This window comes from Toxorhynchites rutilus, chromosome 3, assembly GCF_029784135.1.
Source record: "Toxorhynchites rutilus septentrionalis strain SRP chromosome 3, ASM2978413v1, whole genome shotgun sequence".
Classification (NCBI taxonomy): domain Eukaryota; kingdom Metazoa; phylum Arthropoda; class Insecta; order Diptera; family Culicidae; genus Toxorhynchites; species Toxorhynchites rutilus.
The window spans coordinates 201,476,278-201,499,431 of NC_073746.1; the positions used below are offsets into that span (position 1 = coordinate 201,476,278).

The 23,154-nt window shown below is 38.1% G+C and overlaps 1 protein-coding gene across 1 annotated transcript in view; it reads right to left on the reverse strand.

The window, feature by feature from the left end:
- LOC129775211 (putative fatty acyl-CoA reductase CG5065) overlaps nucleotides 1-23,154 on the reverse strand; it is a 41,098-nt gene that overhangs the window by 13,708 nt on the left and 4,236 nt on the right. Inside the window, exons 2-6 of the mRNA XM_055779609.1 lie at nucleotides 13,708-13,920; nucleotides 13,046-13,162; nucleotides 7,593-7,697; nucleotides 7,389-7,532; nucleotides 3,512-3,646 (exon numbers count right to left, since the gene is read on the reverse strand). Coding sequence (XP_055635584.1) covers nucleotides 3,512-3,646; nucleotides 7,389-7,532; nucleotides 7,593-7,697; nucleotides 13,046-13,162; nucleotides 13,708-13,839 — 633 coding nt within the window. The 5' untranslated portion in view covers nucleotides 13,840-13,920. The remainder of the gene's footprint in view (nucleotides 1-3,511; nucleotides 3,647-7,388; nucleotides 7,533-7,592; nucleotides 7,698-13,045; nucleotides 13,163-13,707; nucleotides 13,921-23,154) is intronic.

Here is a 23,154-nt window from a genome sequence, read left to right on the forward strand (position 1 = left end):
GTCCGCCATACAGCCAATAAAGAGAAGTAGTCGAGATACTGACCACGGAAGAACCATTAGCTGCAGCAAAAAGATTGATGAGAAATAAATCCCCAGGCCCTGACGGAATCCACTATGTGGCGTTAAAATCGGCCATACAAGCGAAACATCCTGGGCCCGATATATGGAAGAGGCAGAAACTCATACTACTGCCAAAGCCGGGGAAAACACCAGGAGAGGATTTGTCTTCTGGATACACTGCTGCTGTAGAGAATAATACTAAACAGGCTGACGAAGTGTACAGAGAGCGAACATGGACTCTCAACGTCGCAGTTCGAGTTTCGGAAGGGTAGATCGACTGTGGATGCTATTCTGTGCGTCGTCGAAATAGCCGAGAAAGCCCTGAAACAAAAAAGACGTGGCGACCGGTTCTGCGCCGTAGTAACAGTGGACGTAAAAAGCAAAAGTCCCGGCTGGGAAGCCATTGCAAAGGCGTTACACAGGATGTTGGTACCGAACTACCTGTGCGCGATCCTGAAGAATTACTTTGAGAACAGAATCCTGCTCTACAACGCAGGAAAGGGAGAAAAAGCGTTCAGTATAACTGCAGGTGTCCCCCAGAGCTCCATCCTGGGCCCAACTATTTGGAACGGAATGTACGATGAAGTGTTAAAGCTAAAATTGCCGAAAGGCGTCAACATCATCGGGTTCGCAGATGATATCTCTCTAACAATAACGGGCGAGACACTGGAGAAGGTGGAAATGCTGGCTAGGCGATAAAAACGATATCACAAGACGGAAATTATACTAGTCAGCAACTGCAGGGCTGTACAAAGAGCGGAAATCACCGTGGGGGACCATACCATTGCCTCCAAACGGGAGCTTAAATACTTGGGTGTGATCATAGACGACCGACTTAACTTCAGGAGTCATGTCAACTATGTCTGCAAGAAGACGGCAAAGGCCATAACGGCGATAGCCAGAATCATGCCGAATAATGATTGGAATAGTAGCAGTAAAAGGAGACTTCTGGCTAGCGTATCCACATCGATACTCAGATATGCTGGTCCAGCCTGGGTGGCAGCGATCAACAATAAACAAAACAGAACGCTACTGAACAGAACCTACAGAGCTATGGCGATGAGAGTAGCGAGTGCATATAGAACCATATCCATGGAAGCTGTATATGTCATAGCGGGAATGATTCCCATCGATATTGTTCTGGTGGAAGACAACGCGTGCTATAAAGAACGTGCTTCAACTGGACGGAAAACCAGAGATGCTCGAAAACGAGCAAGAAGTGACTCGTTGGGGAAGTGGCAGCAAGAGTGGAACAACACCTCAAAAGGAAGATGGACCCACAGGCTGATTCCAGACATAGCCAAGTGGATTACCAGAAATCACGGAGAAACGAGCTTCCAGCTGACGCAGTTCCTGTCAGGGGATGGTTGCTTCAGGGAATATCTCCACAGATTCGGACATGCGAATTCACCCCACTGCCCCCAGTGTGCACTCATAGTGGAAACTCCGTACCACGTAGTGTTCGAATGTCCTCGATTCGTCCAAGAACGCTCTGAAATGCTCGCATCTGGCGTCGAAATCAACGAGAGTAATGTGTCACAAAAAATTTGCCGCGACGAGAGTGCGTGGAATGCAGTAACAAAAGCGATTACGCTGATAATGTCAGAGCTTCAACGTAAATGGAGAGAAGACCAGAGAATGGCCCAATGAAATTAGTGCGTGAGCACTGCCTCCCCCTGAAGTAATATGGATGGGTGGTCCTGGGGGGGAAAAGGCACGGCGCATAGGAGGTGGTTTCAGTGAGTAAGAATCTCGCACTACCCAGTCAACATGGCGACTGGGTGTCTATGAAGATCTCCACCTTCTTCACCAAAAAAAAAAAGACAGACAGCAGACAAACAGACAGAAATCCATTTATATATATATATATATATATATATATATATATATATATATATATATATATATATATATATATATATATATATATATATATATATATATATATATATATATATATCCGCGTAAAAAACCGCGTTAATTGGAAAATCCGCGTAAAAAAACCGTGTTAATTGGAAAATCTGCGTTAATTGGAAACTCCCCGTAAAGAAAAAAAGGTCACATAAAAATCCTCTTGAGAATCGTGATGGGGTGCGGCATACGCTCTGAGGGAGCTTGAAAGGGAGAGATATGAACTGAGAGAGAAAAGTGATGTTGCTCAGGTTTACGCGCAAAAATCGCGCTTATTTCATTCCTAAATGGGATTGATGCTATGCATGAATTTCATTGTGTGTGGCTCTCGACGAGCGGACTTAAATACATGTACATGAATCTTTCTTCCCCCAGCCGTTATGTGGGGTTAGATGAAACTTCGTTGCACACGAAGGTCGTACGGAGGATTTCTGCTTCGCAGTGGTGTGCTCATCAACCCATTCTTGCACAAGCTTTATGCTATCTCGAGATACTTCTTCTTGCACTTGCAGATTCATCAGCTAGCGACCCAGCTTGTATTTCTCCTGGAAATGCTTTCTCTGCAGCGCTAATTGCCTCTGTTCCAACTCTAACTGCTTCTGGTCTAATTCTTTCTGTTCTGTCAGGCATTTGCGTTGCAAAATCTGTCCTCCGACTTGACGTGGTCGTTCCCATCGAAACTGGCATAGGCGGTGGTGAACAACGCGGGCAAATTGAATCTGTGTTCGCTACAGATGCATCGAACCTGGCAAATAGGTGCGGCATTAATATCCGTCAATAGCACTAAGTTCCATCATATGGTCTCAGGAAGCATGAGGAACAGATTTGATATTGCTCAGTTTTTTTTACGCGGTGACCGCGTTAAAAAAACCGCGTTAATTGGAAAATCCGCGTAAAAAAAACCGCGTTAATTGGAAAATCCGCGTAAAAAAAACCGCGTTAATTCGAAAATCCGCGTAAAAAAACCTGGGTGTATATAAATTTCAATATACATTTCGGTATAAAATGCATATCTCGTCTTCAGTGACAAGAAAGGATACCTTTCATATCACTGGAGAAACAAATCGCACATAGAGGTGCGGTTCATAAGGCCGGTCTCCGTCAATAGGTGTTCTGTTCAGTTCTTTGTATTTAAGAGGCTTTAAACTTTGCAGTTCATTCGCCTCTATATGGTCAACAGGTTTGGAACTAAAAACTCCATATCGATTCGCATATCTCATCTCGATTAAATGCTTATGTACCGTAGTCTTGGTAATATTAGTGACATCCGCTGTCTCATGCACAGTCTTGATAATGTCGGTATCCGCAGTGGGCTTTGTACTATTGCCTTTTTAAAGCAATGAAGCATGCCGCAAATGCTTTTTTTGGCTCTCCATATTAAACGGTGCACAGAAGAATTGGTTTTCTTTTTTTTCCTTTTTGTATTTAACATCGTTAACGACAACTACCTTTGACCTTCATTTCTTTAACAAGTAGTAATACATTCCACTCATGACGGATATAGTCGTCGAAAATGCATTTAAATCGCAGATACGCTTACCTTCTCTAACATGTCCTCTGGGAACCACTTTACTAGTTGAATTATTTCCTCTGGGTTATATGGGGGTGGATAAATAATCTCACACACGTCTTTCCTATCACAATTGCAATACGCAGTGGAAACATGCACCAAGGCCTGAAAATAACAAACTATTAGAATGGATCAAAATGAAAACAGGGAAAGAAAGTAGAAACCCTACATTCAAGAATCTTCAAAGTTTATTATTGAAAAAACCGCGTTAAACACAGCATCATAAACATGTCGCCTTGCCATAATCGATTCTTCACGCATGTGATCAAACCCATCTCAACGTTGGCGTTTTCATGCGAGAGATAGCAGAACGAACGAACGTGATGAATTATAGAGGTTTTAAACTTTTCAGTTCATTCGTCTCTACGAGAGATAGCAGATCATTTTCACGATGTTATAAAGCTTCGTTGAATTACTACCCGATAGCAATCCATTCCAAAAATGGTCCAGGTCCAGTCCGATCATATTGAATTTTTTTTTCATTTTGTTGCTAACAACGAATACAGAATATTGTTCCAGTACCAATTCTTCTGGGGCTCCTCAAATACAATACAAAGTACACTGAATTCTATTTTTTTACGCGATTGATGTGAGTGTGCAAGAAAAAATTGCTTAAACAAATCACGCAAATTCTCTTCCCAACGAGGCGACGATAAGCAGATTGCGATATTTCAAGGAAATTGCATAATTTCGAGAGAACCACGTAAAAACATCGTAAAAGGTAAAAGAAAATAACGGAAAAAAATCGGGTATATAACGAATCCAATGTACTGTACATCAATGTACATCTTGCTGTAGTGCTTTCTATGTTATAGATCGGGGATGGCCAAACGGTAGTCCACGGTCTACCGGTCGCCCGCGGTCTACCGGTATTCCTAGGCGCCCGCCAACTGGTCTAGGAATAGTGTCACCTCCAAACGCAATGGATTAAATATCCCCCCACCATTTGCCGTGATTTATAAGCTAATTTTATAAGCTGTTTATGCTACTCTCAATAAAACATATTAATTGTGAGACGGCTCGCACACCGGAGCAACTAGCAACTAGCAAGCTGCAATACGCAATATGCAACAAGCAACATATTTTGTTGTTCTTCGCATACCAGAACAATAATAACGCCTGACATTATACAAACAATCTACTTAACGTACGAAACTTGTCAAATTATGAGCGATAAGTTGCTCTTCAACCAACACGTCGTGTTGCTAGCGATATGTGTTGCTTTGTAAAGACGATAGCGATATCGTATTGCGTCGGTGTGCGAGATCACCAAAAATCAAATGGAAAAATGCATTGGCGATAGTATTGCTTATTGCATTTTGATAGTTGCTAGTTGTTTATTGCTCCGGTGTGCGAGCCGCCTAAGAGTAGATAATTCTTCATTAATGTTTCCGTTTCAATATTTTCTTTCAGATAGTTAATTATCTAATATTAACACAATCAGTTCGACCATACCTTGTAATAAAGCAAAAAATTGTCACTAGGAACAATTTCAACAATGTTTTTTCCATGCATATCATTTGTTAAATGACCAATTGAAAATGCTGGAAACATCCGGTTTAAGGTATCGAAAATAAATAAAAACTAAATTTGCGAGTGCGAATGCGAGTTTTAATGAAGTTTTGTTATTTTAATATTAAAACTATTATAAGTAAATGTGAATAAATTGTGCAGATTTCTTTCAAGAAATATAGTCAGGAATAGAACAACAGTGAAAAATGAGAAAATTAGAAATTTCTAAAATTAAATATTGAGTCTTATTTTGTAAATCTCGTTGAACAGACTTTAACGTTAGCTCTATTTTGCTGTTATAGATACAGTCGGGTGAAAGCTGTCGGCATAATTCTTATGGCGGGTTTACATTAGGGAGATCTATAGCTATAGATGGATTTATTCACGTGAAAATAGGTGTAAACGGGTGAGAATAAATATGATACACTTATTCGAGGTATATGTAAACGCTTGTGAATTTCTCACTGGTGAGAAATCACTAAAGTTGGATGCAGTTCTACTTCAGGTGAATAAATTCACCGAAAATATGAATATATTCATTATAAAAGTTCACGCTAGTGTAAACGGTTGATGCGATTTCTATAAATCTCATCATATTTCTTCACATGAATATATCCCTAGTCTAAACCCACCCTTAGTGATGTTTGTCGGGAATTTCGCAAACATTTCGGCAAAGTTTCAAAATATGCAATTCGCCGATGTTCGAGAAAGAACTCGATTCGATAAGATTCTATCGATTTACAAAATACGAAAATTTGCTCAGTGTAATAGTTATAGTGTAATAGTTATAGTTATCGATCGTGAGTTCAAAACTCAGGGCCCCCATTGACCATCTTTGTATTGTTACAGAATAACTACGTCCACGCAACAATCATCAGCGATGGAGATCGATCCACGGTCGAAATAAGATCGATTCATCCATACAACTGCTCTGCTCTGCAGAAATATCGGGCTGCTGTTCTATAAATAACTCAACAATGCATCAACGACTGTCTCCGCTGTCCAGTCTTAACTGGGGATAATGGAAGAACAAATAGAAAACTATTTCGCCTAAATGGCTACTGTGTAAATATGTACCATTTGCAATGGTATAGAAGGGAATATTCTAACGCCGAAAAATGGCAACTGTGTAATGTGCTAATTATAGATATGATAAATATGTGACATGTACACGATTAAAATTCGGCTCTGTTACAGCTAAAATGCTAATGAGCCTAAAATAAACAAAAGGGATAAAAAAATAGTTATAGTTGTCCCATGGTACTTTTAGACAATTTCCATTTTTCTTCATAAAACGATGTATTTATACATAATATTTCGGAAAAACACAAAAAATATTGATTGTTTCAGAATTTCCAAAACCAACATTAAGCTCAAGCTCCCATGTTAATATTTTAGACATAACTGCCCACCATCAATTTTTAAACCCGTTATCAAGCTTGATTGATTCAAGTGAGGGGAACTTTTTCACATTTCATTAAACAATAGTTTACTGTTTATAAAAAACACGGTGTATTGCCAAACAGACATTTCATTACAGCAGTGTGCTCCGCCGAAGTGCTACCCCTGTACGGAGCACTGCGCCGAAAGTATGCACATCGCGCTGGTGTGATCGAAGAGCAGCATGAATTTCATGTCGTGTAAAGACGACGCTCGTACAGACAGCTCGTCGCGCGGATGTCGTCTATAGACGACACTCGTACACACAGGACAATTGACAATTGTAACTGAATGAAGTTGAAGAAAAAGTATTGTGTGGAGTTTTTTCATTTGATTATAACTTCCTTTCCTTTAAATAAATACAAATAACGCAACAACAAATAAATACACAATAGCTAAATTACAGAGACACGCACTGTCTGTGACATTTTGCATGCGTATACGAGTTATGAATAGCGCGTACAGGCTCAACTTTGTTTTATTGTACAGCAGTACATTCATTTTCTAATGATTCTTTGATGCAGTCAACGTTGGTAGACCGCAGCCTATCATTTGATCAATTAGTCGCCCGTAAAGCCCAAATGTTTGGCCACCCCTGTTATAGATGATAGTTAAATATACATTTTTGTATTATTAACATTCCCACTACTACAATAGCTACAATTCATCTAATCGGCTTCTATAATAATCGAGTAGGATTCAATTTTTTTCTAGTTTGAATCCCCTGAAATCTCCCGATTGTCAATTTTCTTTCCAAACATACTTTTCCTATTTTCAATTTGAATAGATAGATAAACCGAACGTATACAAACGTCTCTAGAAACGTTTTAACATTACGCTGTAAATATGCGCAAGTGTATTCAATGATACACAACAATTGTTATCGACAACTTACATCCAAGAATAACATTCGGTGACAAAGATCCAGCAATTGTTTCGTTCCAACCATGTTGATGGTAACTGACTGCTTGATTTTTTCATCAAATTTTACTGTTGCAGCGGAATGGAAAACTATGGAAACTTCCTGACAAATTGTTAACTGGAAAGATAATCGTAGGATATCATTACAGGTACGAAATTTATGCTGAAAAGAACTCACCTGATCCATCTCTGAGATTCCAAGTTCATGCAATGTTATATCACCATTAATTGGAACTACTTTTTTCAAATTGTCTGCATTGTCATTGCGGATTCTATCGAAAAGCTGTAACAAGATGACGAGGGTTAAATTTGTTTGTGCTTCTTAGTCGTTCTTGCTTTCGAACAATTCCACGCCGAATCAACTGACCGCTGATCCGACCCTCTAAAATCACAATTTTCATTATCATATGATGAATTTAAATGATGACTGATTTTTGAAAAGGGCATATTCAAAATCATTGATCTTTCATTCAATAATCGTAACTCAAAATCCAAATGTCTGATTAAAATATGATATTTGGCAAAGTTGTTGGAAAATCAATTAACTGTTGAGGAAACATAACACTTTAAATACACAAAATATCTTACTCGAAAATTGAATTTAATATTAAAAACTTTTATATATGAAAAACAACCATCCGTCCGACAACCGTCTCTTTCGCTTGGTGAAAATGAGTGAGTTTGTCTTATATACGTTTCCGATATGAATGATAATAATTATTCTTTTGTTTCAAGGTTTCTGCAGTATATCAGACTCAGTCGAGAAGCATTTAAAAACATTTCGGATACAACCGTGTTCCAAACAACTCTCAGAAGCTACTCCTACAGCTTTGAAATTAGCGGCCGTTTTGAATCTTCTGGTCGTACCAAATTAATGTAATAAAGGAGATTTTTTTAAAATTTGTATGGCTCAACCAAGAATTTCATCAGTGTTCAATGAAATGATGCCACTTCTGGAGAGAAGCTTTTGCGAAAAATGGATCGAATTGGATACAATAACGTTTAATGAACAAAGCAATATTTCTTCGACAAATTCAAGATACCCGGTGTATTGATGGTACTCATATACCTATTCTAAGGCCCACGGAAAAAGAAAAAATGCACTGCAAATGTGATCCTTATTGTATTTCTTGTGCTGAAATAAAAGAAGAAACTTGTACAAATAGAAGTCAAAACCAAAGGAAATGCAATTGAAAATTTCTTTGATGTAAGGTTTAGTGTTAAAACCAACGTTTTACTAGCATTTTCCCATCAACCATTTCTTGTCGAGACATTTGTTCTCGTTTCGAGTTACAAAAATGCTCGAACACAGTATTACTTAATGTCAAACTTTGCTCGAAACTCTACTACTGCCTTATTCGTTTCGCTCGTTTCGAGTTCGCTTCGAGATTCACATGTTTGGAAGGTTTATAAAATCGACCTTCTAACTTTTAATTAACCGCCAGGTGAACTTTGTACGTATTCAGACCTTTTTTGTATTATAACACTTTCAAATATTGTGAACATCATGCTTGCACATCATTTGGGACACATTTATACCTCTAAAACATATAATTAATGCTTCTCGATGACCCCAATGGCTAATGCGGTGATGTTGGTTTGTCCACAATAGAGGTGTGCAACCCAGCTCATCATGATGAACAGCTCAGATCAGCTCATCTAAAAGAGCTGTTCGTTATAAGCAGCCCTTCAGCTCAGTTGTTAGTGTCGACGTCTGGTGGCGACTTTCAATTTGGGTCCCAAACTCGACAATGTAACCTCTATCAGATTAGAAGACACGAAGCCAGTTTTAAAATGTTAGAATTTGAACGTGTTTTTCATTTAAATAGAATACTAATTTGATACACAAAAGTTAATCTTCATTCATAATTTTAATTTTTAAAACGTGTTCATTCTGCCTTAAAGTCAATTATTATCTTTGGCGCCCCCTAAACTGGTAAACAAAGCTCAACGCCGTCAACGCGAATATAACAGTTGAAAACACGGGGAGCAAATGAAACTGTACTGATGTCATAACACGAAGGACGAGAGGTGGTCAGTTCATTTGAATGTTACAACTCACACACTCTCTGCAATTATTCAGCTCTTTTCTCTCCTGCATCCAGCCGGGTGCTATGATTGATGCTAGGATCGTTAGACAAATCTCAAACAGAACTGTCAGTGGGATACCCAATTCATGTGAAAACAAAGGGAAAATGTCAGTGGGATACTCCATATGTTGGCTCCTGTCAGTTCAATAGGGCTCTTGCTACACATAGACCGAGGACATAGTGAACACGATGCGGTGAGGGCGCGAGCGCGGGATCGATTGCGGGAAAGCTCGTTTGATTACGACTGTGGAAATCAAATGCAAACCGCCCGGACCTGACATAGTAAACGCGATGCGAACGCGATTTCAATGCGGCGAAACTGTGCGTGGAGAGTTTTGCCGCGAGTGAACGCAAGTGGTGGTTGCCAGACGATTTTCATAAACATCTTCCTAATCGAACTCATCGAATGGAAATAAAGATTGAGTTGTTAAATTATTATGAATTATATAACTTTATTCTAATTTGCATAATGCATATAATGAAAACGGTACGTTAAGGGCTTTCCATTTACCATGTTCACAAATAAAAACGATCTCACAATTCAACTGTTTACAAAATGAAGACATGTTATCATATCTGGCATCCTTGTGCTGGGTTGTTTACATGCGGAATGGAGTGGAATGAAACATCAAAAAACGCGCGATCCAAAGCGATCAGTATGTCATAGCACGCGATGAGCTCAAATTCATCGCTCCGCACCGCATCGCACCGGACCGCGTTTACTATGTCCACGGCCATACATGCAGAGCATCTGTTGGGCAAACATCATTTATTTACATTCGTAGCTTCTATGCAGCAGAAGTGAATTCATTATCAATCGACGTTCTTGTAGATGATTTAAATATAGTTGCGATCTTTCTATTAGCGCGAAATATTTCATAGAGCTAACATAAACTTTGTGAAACAGTTAGGCGAACTATTTACGGAACTAAAGCTTTTGTGTGACGCATATTGCTTAACTTACTAGCACCTATTTCGAGATGTTCATTGAGCAACTTTCCCACTAGATTTGAATCGAAAAAATAACAGGAAAGGATTATCAGCATGTTCGGACCTAGATTCAAGACACAGAGGCTCGAGCTCACGTTCGAATGCTTCCTTGTATTTTCCATGAATGAGCCAATTGATGGATTGTCTTCGTTTCCGATCATTCAGGTACTCGGAAATCATATCTGAGGGTTAGTTGATCTTTCTGGCTGAATATGTTCATAGTTTCAACATAATCATCTGCTTTTTTGGAGAAACTAACCACCAATTAAGGATATCTGCACACGAATATTCATTATAGTTTACTTCATCACGAGACCAGCATTTCAGGGCAAAAAGCACAGAGCTTAAATGGGAGCCCACTTCACCTAATCCGGCTATACAATCGTAATGTGCAATTTGCATTGTTTCTGTGAAACTTTTTGAATAATGAATCTGCTTCCATTGATATGGATCATATATGGATTTTGCGATATTCGCATGTTATTAATATAGTGTAGCGCGTAATTTCTATAACTATTTCGCTAAAATAATTATTTAAACAAATCTCAATCTTGTCGATCCATATAAATCCTATGCAGCGATCTCTTTTGCCTGCTCAACAGATCACTAATACATCCAAACACCCTAAAAAGCACAAACCAAAATTATTTACCCTACTTCTGCTGGAAACTACGACTGAGGTTCCAACATTTTACTAACATTATTTTCATTATAAGAAATTGATTATATTTCGTGAACGGTTGGCCTTAGGATAAAACGTTAAATATAGTTTTTCATGTAGAATCGCATGTAGATTATATTTTCTTTTCTTAAATTGTTACGATTTCACAAAGTATTGGAATTTTTTAAAATTTATATCTCTATTTTTGTGAGTCCGACACAGTACCACTAAACGTCAAACTTTGTTAAACTAGAAGGGATTTTCGATAAAAATATACAAAAAAAAAACAATCGAAGGAGGGTGTTGAGATACAAAAGTTTTTAGTATTAAATTAATTTTTTGATTAACATTTCTAACAGTGTATTTAAAGTATTATTTTTCCTCATAGTTCATTGATTTTCCAAGAACTTTGTGGAACATCATATTTTTATCAGGCATTATAATTCTCGCATAACTTTTGAAAATCCTATGTAACAAATGTAAACAAATCGAGTTAATGGATGCACGCTATTAGTCTTTAATCATTGAATGCATTACAAAAACGATCGTTCACGTATCTATTTTCTTCATCTTTTTATCGCCGATACAAAAAGTATCCAATGTACAGATTCGAATTTTAAGCACCCGGCTGTTACTTCGGACGCCACTTTCCTCCGATGCCCGAAACGTCCGAAGTAACAAAGCAGTCAAAACAACACGAAGTCGTACTTCGGTCGTTTTGAGTTTTTGCTTCTTACAGTAGTTGTTATCGATCTAAAGACAGATTATTATTGTTATCACCCGTTGAATTGAACTGAAAATTCAACGGGTGATAACAATAATAATCTGTCTTTAGAACGAAATGCTGATTTTTGGATTGTTGTTTAGTAGTTAGTTTCAACTTCTTATCGTGCAACGTAATATGTCCAATGTGCAAACGCGGGCAGTCAAAACGTCCAATGTAACATTTTCGTTCCTTGGAATCAACTTTAAACTCAAATCACGGAACAACAGCTATGATTGGTTTTGGAGAGCTATTCTTGATCGCTAGAGGTGAAAGGAGCGATAAAGATCGATAACTTTTAAGACAATTCGCGGAATAATGTTCGGGTCTTCAACTTCGTTTTTCTCGAGTTGACGAAAATGTTACATTGGACCTTTTCAAAAGTTACGCGAGAGAGGCGGTGGAGGCGATCTGGCGTAGTGGTAACATTCATACCTCTCACGCTCAAGGTCACGAGTTGAATTCTCACTCCCGACATTCTTCCGAAAAAATGGAAGTAAAAGTGACGAACCAGCCAAAAGTGTTGAAAGTCACTATAATACAGACAAAAAAAAAAAAAAAAAAGTTACGCGAGAATTCACGATTTTTTTAAAGAAAGACTAATGGCGGGTTTACATTAGGGAGATCTATAGCTATAGATGGATTTATTCACGTGAAAATAGGTGTAAACGGGTGAGAATAAATATGATACACGTATTCGAGGTATATATAACTTGAATAAATTCAGCATATGTAAACGCTTGTGAATTTCTCACTGGTGAGAAATCACTAAAGTTAGATGCAGTTCTACTTCAGGTGAATAAATTCATCGAAAATATGAATATATTCATTATAGATGTTCACGCTAGTGTAAACGGTTGATGCGATTTCTATAAATCTCATCATATTTCTTCATGAATATATCACTAGTCTAAACCCACCCCAATGATTTTGAGTACACACTGAACGCTGAATACACAAATTTAAATTTAAATTGGCCATATGATAAAATCTGCTGTTTTTGGTCGATTTGGCGTGCAATTGCATTATTTTAAAAAAAAATATCTGTTTGAAATTTCGATAAATTTCTGAATCTGTATGATGAATTTCTGAATTTCAATGAATTTCTAATATATGAATTTACTTACCGGACCACCTAAAATTTGAGTTAACCTCGTTGTTATATCTTGTCCGCGTTTAGGACGAATTAACACGAAAATATTCTTAATTCCTGGACATGAACGGAGTAACTTTTCAATAAGGACCTGTAAAAAATACATATTAAGTTATAATCAAATTATCAAAGCATAACTTTAACATCTTCATCTTATATGTGATGCGTAAAATGGTAACACTGTTGAACGCATGTTACGCCAATTACAATTAGTCAATTTATGATAACAGTACGAAAGTAATATTGCAAATTTATGTTTTGGTATATATGGTACCAACTGTACCTAGCAGTTTGACAATTGAAGATCGAAAATCTTCATTGATATTAGACAGGTTCGACATTTCTGGTTCACGGAATATAAACTACGACAATCGAAAAACGTATGCATAGCCTTTACGAACGTCTCCATGAAGGCAATTTATTTGAATTTGTGTACCGCGCATTATAAAGACTATCTAAAGAAGGAATCGATATTTTACAATGTATAAACATAAAACATAAGACGTGCAAAATTGGAACTGTAAGAACGGCAAATTATACATTAAAAATGCAACATGTTAGAAGTGTATGCCAAAATAAACCATAAAGCTACTTTACCATCATATACTTTCATATAAACTTTATCATTATTCTCACCTTTCCCATGAATCCCGTTCCTCCTGTTATGAAAATACTTCTGCCATGGTAAAACTCGGCAACTGGAATGTATTTACTACCTTCTAAAGGACCACTATTATGTCTAACCTCTGCACTTAATTTGGAAGCCATGATACGCGTATTCGTCTAATACCATATATATTACTGATTATTTTCGTATTTATAATGCTTGCAACTACAAGGAAGAAATATCTGGAAAAAAGAAAGGATACATAAAATATCAAGAGCCATAACAGGTAACGTTAATTTTTCACAAACAAAAATTAACGAAGATGTGTGAGCCTAGAGAGCAATTCCAAATGAAATCGACAAATGACAAAACATGAGTATTTTTTATTCGAATAAAAGTTTGTATTCCGTTTGGCTTGGAGGTAATATGAGTTTTCCACAGCAAAAACATTTGAAGACATGTGGGTTAATACAAAACGTAACGATAATGTTTTTCAACGTACTCCTAAACATATAGGGTAGATAGGGGCAATATGGTCCCCCTAAGAACGAAACGTCCTAAATCATGTAGGAACATCTATGAATTATGTTACATATTAAAACCTCACGATTTGAAACCTGATTGATCGATGTAGATTGTATGAATACGATTTGAAAAAGATTTATGTGGCAAAATTACACTTTTCAAAATATGTTCCATTTCCATCGATCGAAAACACTACGGGGCAAAATGAGCCACCATGCGGGGCAATATGACCATGTTTATTGATTCAATAATTTAAGCATGTTTTCTTAGGGGAATAACGTAACGAGTTCATAAAACGAAAGCTTATTCTGTTTTGCAACTTTTACGTGTATTTCATTGGATTCCATTCAGTTTGCCTGTACAAAAAAATAACAATGTGATCAAAGTGATTGGACTACAATTTTCCGTTGCTCAAATCAGGAACAGAGAATATTTGTGAATCGATAGCATTGGTTCCGTTTATCGCCACCCGTAGAGGAACTGAATTGTGTCCCACAGTAGCAACATTAGGTGTCCTATGGAATATTCTATAATGGTTATTCTTTGCTCAGCACCCTGCGCTCATCTGCCTTTCTCTCCGCATTGCTAGGCTTTTGGAATTTTTGGTCTGCCCCTGTTGAATAAAGATAATAATTTTTAGTTTATTTGCTGCTCCTATGGAAACAAAGATAGTTATTGGAATCCCTGATGTTTTATCGACGTTGAATTGCCTTTTTGGTGGAGTGTTGTATTTCTGCTGTACATCCTCCAGTGAATCGTAGAATTTCCCGACTGCAACGCGATTGAATCATTTAGTCCTAGCAGCGGATGTTGCTTCTGATGTCCGAAGTGAGATTTGTGGGTGACACTTTCGAAAACCAGCCAGCCAATCTATTCCGGTTAATTGCTTTTGACTATTGAAAGGGTGAGAAATATGGAGCAGCAAAGGGTCTGCACAACGTAGATAACGTTTAAGTGTTTCTCGCGGGACACAATGCACTAAGGATGCTTGTCACGCTGTCGTACTTCTCTTCGCTGCATCGTTGGCCACGTTCAAGGTCTGTTACCACTTTTTACAATCGGATGTTCTGATATAGTTCCGTACCATGATTCCTCATCTAACTATTTCCAACTATGTTTACAAATTTTGACAGCTGTTTTTACAGTTTATGTTGAAAAAATACCTGGTCACAATGCCCCAAGCAGGTATGTCCATTCCGCCCTGTACATTTACGCTCAATAAAAATGAACCGTTCTTTTACATGAAACGGCAAAATAGCGCAATAAATCAGTGAAAATGTTCAGAAATAATACCAGTACGAATTGATACAAAGAGCAGAGTAATAACATTCAGCATGGAGCGTACAGAGCTTATTTTGTTGATTGTTTTTTATATGTTTTTCGTGATAATCAGTCAGTGTGATATTTCTCTCAATATCTTTATACAACAATTGTATTTGAATACGGTTTTCACGGAGATACTTAATAAGAGTATTTCTAACACAATTGTTGGCGAATAAGTGTTATTGGTTCAATAACAAGCCCAAACGAACGGTGGCCCATTTCGCCCCGCCTGGTCATATTGCCGCTATCTGAAATTTGCCGCTAAAATTGATTAATTCGCCCCTAAGAAGACGGCCTGCATTTCTCCTCACCCGCCCTGGACTACCAATCGTTTGAAACGTTTGAAAAGGCAAAAACGATTTACTTTGAGGAAATTCCAATTCCAATTCCAATTGAGGAAATTCCAATTTCCAATTTCCGTTGTGTACTTTAGAAAACCCGTTACTCTGAAATCAACAAAAAATTGTAAGAGGTTGTATCTAGGACACGACCGCATTTTCGACGTAGAACTACGCAATTATATTATGCAATCCGCATCGAAATTTTTGAAATAACTTTTAATTTGTTTTATGTTACTACTTCAGTAGTAAAAATTTTCATTTGAAATTCGAACAATTTCAAACTGGTAGGTCTGGCCTGGTAAACTGATAGAGAATAATATGGATATCGCTACCAGATTTACATATTAGATATACAGGGTTTTCCAACTTTAAATTCCGAAAGGAAATTGAAATAAAACACACTTAGAATTCGAATTTCTATGAAACTTTTATTTCAAATTAAAGTTTGGTTTATGCCATTATGTGTGAAATACAACATCATTCAAATGTCCACCTAGGGCTTCCTCGCACACCTTGATCCGGAACAGGTAATTTTCGATGACTTTTCGGCACATATGGTGCGGTATCTCGGTCATAATTTCACGAATGTTGTCTTTCAAATGTTCAAGAGTTTGCGGAGAGTTGGCATAGACACGGTCTTTCGCATAACCCCACAAAAAAAAGTCTAGCGGGTTCAAATCGCATGATCTGGACGGCCAATTGGCATCACCAAAACACGAAATTATGCGTTCCTCAAATTTCGTTCGCAATATGGCCATGTTCGGTCGTGTTGTGTGGCACGTGGCGCCGTCCTGCTGAAACCACATGTCATCCATATCCATATCTTCAATTTGTGGCAAAAAAAATCGGTTAACATGCGGCCATAGCGCTCACCATTCACAGTTACCGTCTCGCCGTCCTCATTTTCAAAGAAATACGGCCCGATGACTCCACCAGACCATAATGTGCACCAAACAGTGACTTTTGGCGGATGCAATGGCCTCTCAACAATCAAGTGTGGATTTTCTGAGCCCCATATACGGAAATTTTGGGTGTTCACATAGCCAACGAGCTCGAAATGTGCCTCATCGCTGAAGAAAATTTGATGCGAAAATTCAGCATTTTGCTGCTGTTGTTCGTTCACCCAATCGACGTATGCTCGACGCATTCCATGGTCACCACGCTCTAATTTTTGTACCAGTTGGACTTTATATGGATGTAGGTGCAAGTCCAAATGAAAAATTCGCCACAATGATGTGTTTGACAAGCCCAATTTCTGAGCACGTCGCGGAATCGAAACATTCGTGTCATCCTCAACACTGGCAGCAACAGCAGCAATATTTTCGGCCGAATGCACATTACGATGATGCACAGGTTTCACAATATCCGCTACGGATCCAGTTTGTTCGAATTTACGCACTACATTAGCGATTGTGTGCTCTGTAGGCCGTCCATGACGACCAAAATCCGTCCGTAATGCTCGAAAAACATTTGCCGGTTTTTCATCATTTGTATAGTATAATTTAACAAAATTAACACGTTGTGCGATGCTAAAACGATCCATATTGAAAAATGGCAGACATTCAACTAACGATATGACGCTTTGGTTGACAGCTATGTCAAACGGTTGTCAGCGCTGGGCTGTATACTTTCTGAAGCCCGAAATGGAAAACCCTGTATATAATATATTAATATATTACATTTACGATTGAACAGCGCTGCCAATCCGCACCAGAATTTCTCATTCCCACTCAGATATCGATCACGAACTATTAACACTTTAGCTCCTATATTCCGCTTGAGGTGGAATCGAACTCCACAACATGCAGCAGTAAAGTTTTCCTACGGGGATTTGGAAGCATACTTCCATGAAATATACGTTGTATCTAAATAAATGCGGTGTATATGCGTATTCCAAAATTCTGGATATTCTTCCATATCCGCACTAGAACAAAAATTTCCCGTATGCATCTTTTTGACGTAGGACGCTTATAACTCGGGCATTTCTCAATAGCTCGCAAAGGAGTTTGCATCAATTGATAGGAAATATATCTACGCATCTATCATAACAAATAACATTTCATTTTTCTTGAGATAAACAATTGAATAATTGTGAAATATCAAGCATTGTCCAAATACACTATGTGCCCATTTTTGATTGGTCCATTTTGTGCTCCTCAAATAGTACCGACCAAAACGGGCAACCAGAGCAGCAACGAAATACAATGAAGCACGATTGGAAAGGAAAAAGAAAAAATGAACGAAACATTGGTCGCAGTTTCACACATGCGTAATTCTCGAGTCAGCCAGTCAGCTTAAAAATCCCCGCTCCGCTGCCGTAACGAGCATTCTCATCCAAACCGTACACCACATCGTGGCGAGTGGCAAACGCAATCGCAAAACGGCAGCAGGTAGCATAAGAAAAAAATTTGTTCTTTATACAAACTGCTTTGGTGGCAAATCCAGAACAAGGCGGCATGAAGTGCGTTCGAAATGGTTTTTTTCAAAACCACGAGTACTGAGTTTTCTAAATTGGTACCATTCCATAAAACATGGCGCTCATCAGGGCCATTAAACCTTTCAAAGAAGAGTTTACGAAATACAGTTCAATGCATTCTAAAATAATATCCAAAATAATAATAAAACACAAATTGATTTTTTCATAATTTGTTTGCCAGGATATGATGAGTATGTGAATTTGTCAGTTGTTCTGAGCTTATTGATGGTTGTGGACTTTCGCAATTATTCAATTTTCACCAATTCATAAATTGCTTCCAGATTTAAAGTGCAGTAATTTACATTTATTTCGACATTTAGCTAATTGGACGGACATGTAGTGCAACATATTTAGTTGGACATTTTTGTAAACATAGAAATCGGGGTCCAAATTATGACCCCACATTGAAAGTCGACACTGTCATCGCAAATTTTCAATTACAGGTTAAAATCGCCTCCAATGCGACACTGAGGCATTCGCATTAAGTGTAATTTACTGTACAACATGTCACAATCTGGAAAAAAAAACTGTGAAAGCTGTGGCGAGTGGCAAACGCAATCGCCAAACAGGAAGGTTTAGCCGAACAAGATGGAGATATCGAGTGATAACAAAACAATAAACTCTTTAGATTAAAGATGATTTTGGGTCCTTTTTAGGGTTTACTTCCGGATCAGCAGTCGGAAAACGCTCTTTATTTGGAGCTGGTATACTTCGTCACCGCTTTGGTACTTTCGGAAACCGCATATATGTGTTTGAAATCAGCATTAGGAATGAATGATATTCGCTCACTCGCAACTGTGGTTTCATTCCAAACATATTCCGGCCTGTACAACGACAAGCGAGTACTAAAGTACACAACACCAAAAATTTACCCCGACTTGCCTGTATTTGCAAAGCGGAATTCCCCCAGGCACATTGATTTTGAAGTCTGTGTTGGGGAAACCGTAAATCGGGTCAATCGAAACTTGGCAGTTAGGGCGTTTAGATAACGCTTGACATTTTACAGTTATTCAAATGTTCATCTCATGAAAAATAACATTATATTAATTGTAATAGACGCGCAGAAATATTTCCTATCAATTGATGCCAACATCTTTCTGATCTATTAAGAAATGTTCGAGTTATAAGCATTCGAAATACGGGTAGGGTTAGCAAACAAATCGGCAGAACAAATGTATGGGAAAAGGAAATTCTTCAAGTTTTCATGAATTTAAACCATTTAGAGATTAGCGAATTGTACTGTATAGCATATTAAACAAATCTTCCGATTCGATTGGTATGCAAATAATGAGAATTTGTTCACAGTGAGAATAGTTATTAATGTTAACTTTATTTCATTAAAAATGACCTGTTTTCTGATTTGGCATCCTTCCTGAAAGACGTGGTTCTACGTCAAAACTATGAACTACTGAACAGAGCGCTATTTGGAGCTCATCTGAATCGTATTCAGAGTAATCTTAAGAACAACCCACAAGAATAAGAATTCTGGAGATTTGTCGATGTGCAGAGGAAGGAGTCAGGACTACCTACCGTAATGACACGCAACAATATGGACGCATCAAACAAAAAGAGTATTTGTGAGCTATTTCGAGAACAATTCAGCGGTGTTTTCGTTAATGAAAAACTCCACAATGAACAAATTTCTAAAGCTGCCAGCAGTGTACGTTGCCTACCTGCTATCTGTACTGATCCTGCCATAAGTTGAAGCTGAGTACAATTTGCTTGTTTGAATCTCAAGAAAGCTTCGAATCCTGGACCAGATGGCATCTCTTCTATCGTATGAAAACGTGTTCCAGCAGTCTATCTGCACCGCTAAGTTTATTGTTTAGTTGCTCACTACGTTACGGAGTTTTCCCGAAGTCATGAAAGAATTCTTTCGTTTACCCTGTTTTTAAAAAAGGTAGTAAAAAAAATGAGTGGGTTATATCTATGATATAACCGCAAGGTTCACGTGGAACTACCTTAGCTTAGCAATCATTCGTTTGTATTGATTAAATTCTTGATTGAATGAAACAGTTTCCAAATTCAATTGAGTTCAATATATTTGCTCTGTGAGTGAAAAAAATGAACAAATGCCGTGTAAAGTCAATTCATTTATTGTGATTGATTGTTCTTCGTTACAAGTAAATTTAATGACGGACCTTTTACGTTTGGTATGATGACTAGAACAAAATATATGTACGGAAGAATTATCAAACGTTTGATGAACCAGCCTAAGGCTGAAAATCTTTCCAATAAAGACAAAAAAAAAATTATCAAACGATTATTTTATTTTACATTTCCCTCTGAAGTTTACATCCCAAAAGTGTACATACTTCTCGAATCTCGAATTTGCTTGAAACTGGGAAGTTCATTCGCTTCTAGTGGCTGCACGATTTTCCCAGGTTCCTAAGTTTAGAAGATCATGTTAGGACAGACATATTCCACTCTGCACAAAGGCAAGCGAGGACAAAAGTACTCGCAGTTTGCATTTATTTGCAGAGCCGATTTCCCCAGAAACCACGGTTTTGAAGTCTGTGTTAGGGAAACACATTTCAATCGGAACAAAAATACCCCCGATTTGTATGAATTCGCAATGCCGATTTCCCCACGCTTCATGGATTTGAAGTCTGTGTTAGGGAAACACATTCCAGTCGGAACAAAAATACCCCCGACTTGCATGAATTTGAAATACCGATTTCTCCAGGCACCTTGGTTTAGAAATCTCTATTAGGGAACACATTTCGGTGGGAACAAAAGCTCCCCCTACTTTCGTGTATTCTTTTTCTTCTTTTTGGCTTTAAGAGGTTTTCAGTTCACTCGCCTCTAGGCTCTTTCGTGTGCTTGCAAAGCCGATTTCGCTGCTTGGTTTTAAAGTCTGTGTTAGGGAACATTTTTCGATGAGAACAAAAGTCCCCCTACTTTCATGTATTTGCAATGCCGATTTCCCCAAGGCTGCTTGGTTTTGATGGCTGTGTTAGGGAAACCGTAAATCGGGCCAATCAAAACGATGCAGTTAGGGCGTTTAGATAACGCCTAATATTTTACAGTTATTCAATTGTTTATCTAATGAAAAACAACATTTTGTTAGTTGCGATAGATGCGTAGAAATATTCCCTATCAAGTGATGCAAACATCTCTCCTATCCAGTACGAAATGTTCGAGCTATAAGCATTCGAAATCTTTCATTTTTTCCTGCATGTTCTGTGTTTAGGTTTTCATTTTACCCTCCATATATTCCGGTTAGACGTAGTCCCACGTCAAAAGGACGTCAGCAACTATAGAGTTATCGCTTGCCTTTGTTCTATCTCCAAACTACTTGGAATAATAATTTTGGATTCTATCTCCCACGCCTGCAGCAATTACATCTCCGACCAACGACACGGTTTCGTGCCCAAAAGGTCTACTTCCACAAATCTGGTGCTGTACACATCGTTCATCGCCCGCTCTCTACAGTCTCGTAACCAAATCGATACTGTTTATATAGATTTTTCAGCCGCGTTCGATAAAATCAATCATGACATCGCTGTCGCAAAACTCCAAAGCCTTGAGTTCAATAGTTTTCTTTTGAACTGAAGGGATCCTTCGAATCTACCAAGCTATGAGGATCGTTGTAAATTGATCGGACTCGATTTGCTGAGCTTACGCAGAGATGTAGCGAAGGCAACTTTCATATCAGATCTGATTTCCTCGAAAATCGACTGTGCTGATCTTCTTTAGTCGACCAATTTTAACCTACGCCTCCGTAACCTGCGTTCTCATACTTTTCTCTGCCTCCAAATTACGGTTATAGCGAACCTGTATCGAGTATGTCTCGTGTTTTTAACCGTTGCTACTTGTCTTATGACTTTCACTTATCTCGTGCAAGTGATTTCATTTGGAATTGCACTAGAGGCACGTACGAAAATTGACGTAGGACTTTTAGAACCTAAAACGTAAACCGTAAATTTCATTCATTCAATACTCAAAATAGTGGCTCTAGAAAGCCCGTTCGTTGTATGGACTGAACTGAAATTCAAACGGGTTGTAAGAGTTGTAGTGGTAGGAAGAATTCCGGAACTATGAATTTTTAACAAATTCTATTTTCATTTGTAAACTTTTGAAGAAAAAACCAGATAGACAGATTTTTGAACCCAGTTGAGCTCCCACTCCTTGTGTACACATGCGCTCTGGCGAATGAGCACGTTCCGAAACACAGATGAAATGTTTTGAAGTCAGCGCCGTTTTTGCGCTGAGTTTTACACTGTATTTTGCGCCGTATTTCTATACTGCGCGCTTGAATCTGGATTGCTCTCTCTGTTGAGATATTTTTCTTCACACAAGCGTATACGGTTCGTATGGAGACGCTCTGTTGTTTTTATGCTTTGTTTAGAATGAGCGAAGACAAAGCGGGCGCTATAATCTGATGTGTATGTGTGTGTGTAGAATGAGGTGCGCATCACACAAGCGAGAAGAGATATTTAGTATCTGAATTCTGCGCCGGGTACATTTTGCACTTTCGTGTTTATGAAATTTGTACACTTCGCACCAAGAGAGAATACGTGTTTGTTTTGAACGCGCGTTTACTGAAGACTGACTGGGCCATATTGGAGCAAACACTTCGTAAACACCTTGATGAAATTAAATCGGAAAGACTGAAGAAAACATGGATTTCCGCACAAAAAAAAACTAGTCCACAAGATGTATAAGATCTTGTACAACTTTTGTATGAGTAGTGTGATGAGGATGGTTCGTGTATTTGGATATGGAAAGAAAATTGAATAAAACATATACAAATAAAATTTACCATGTAAAGGGTTTTTCAATAAGAGCGCTACAAAAGCTTTTTTTAA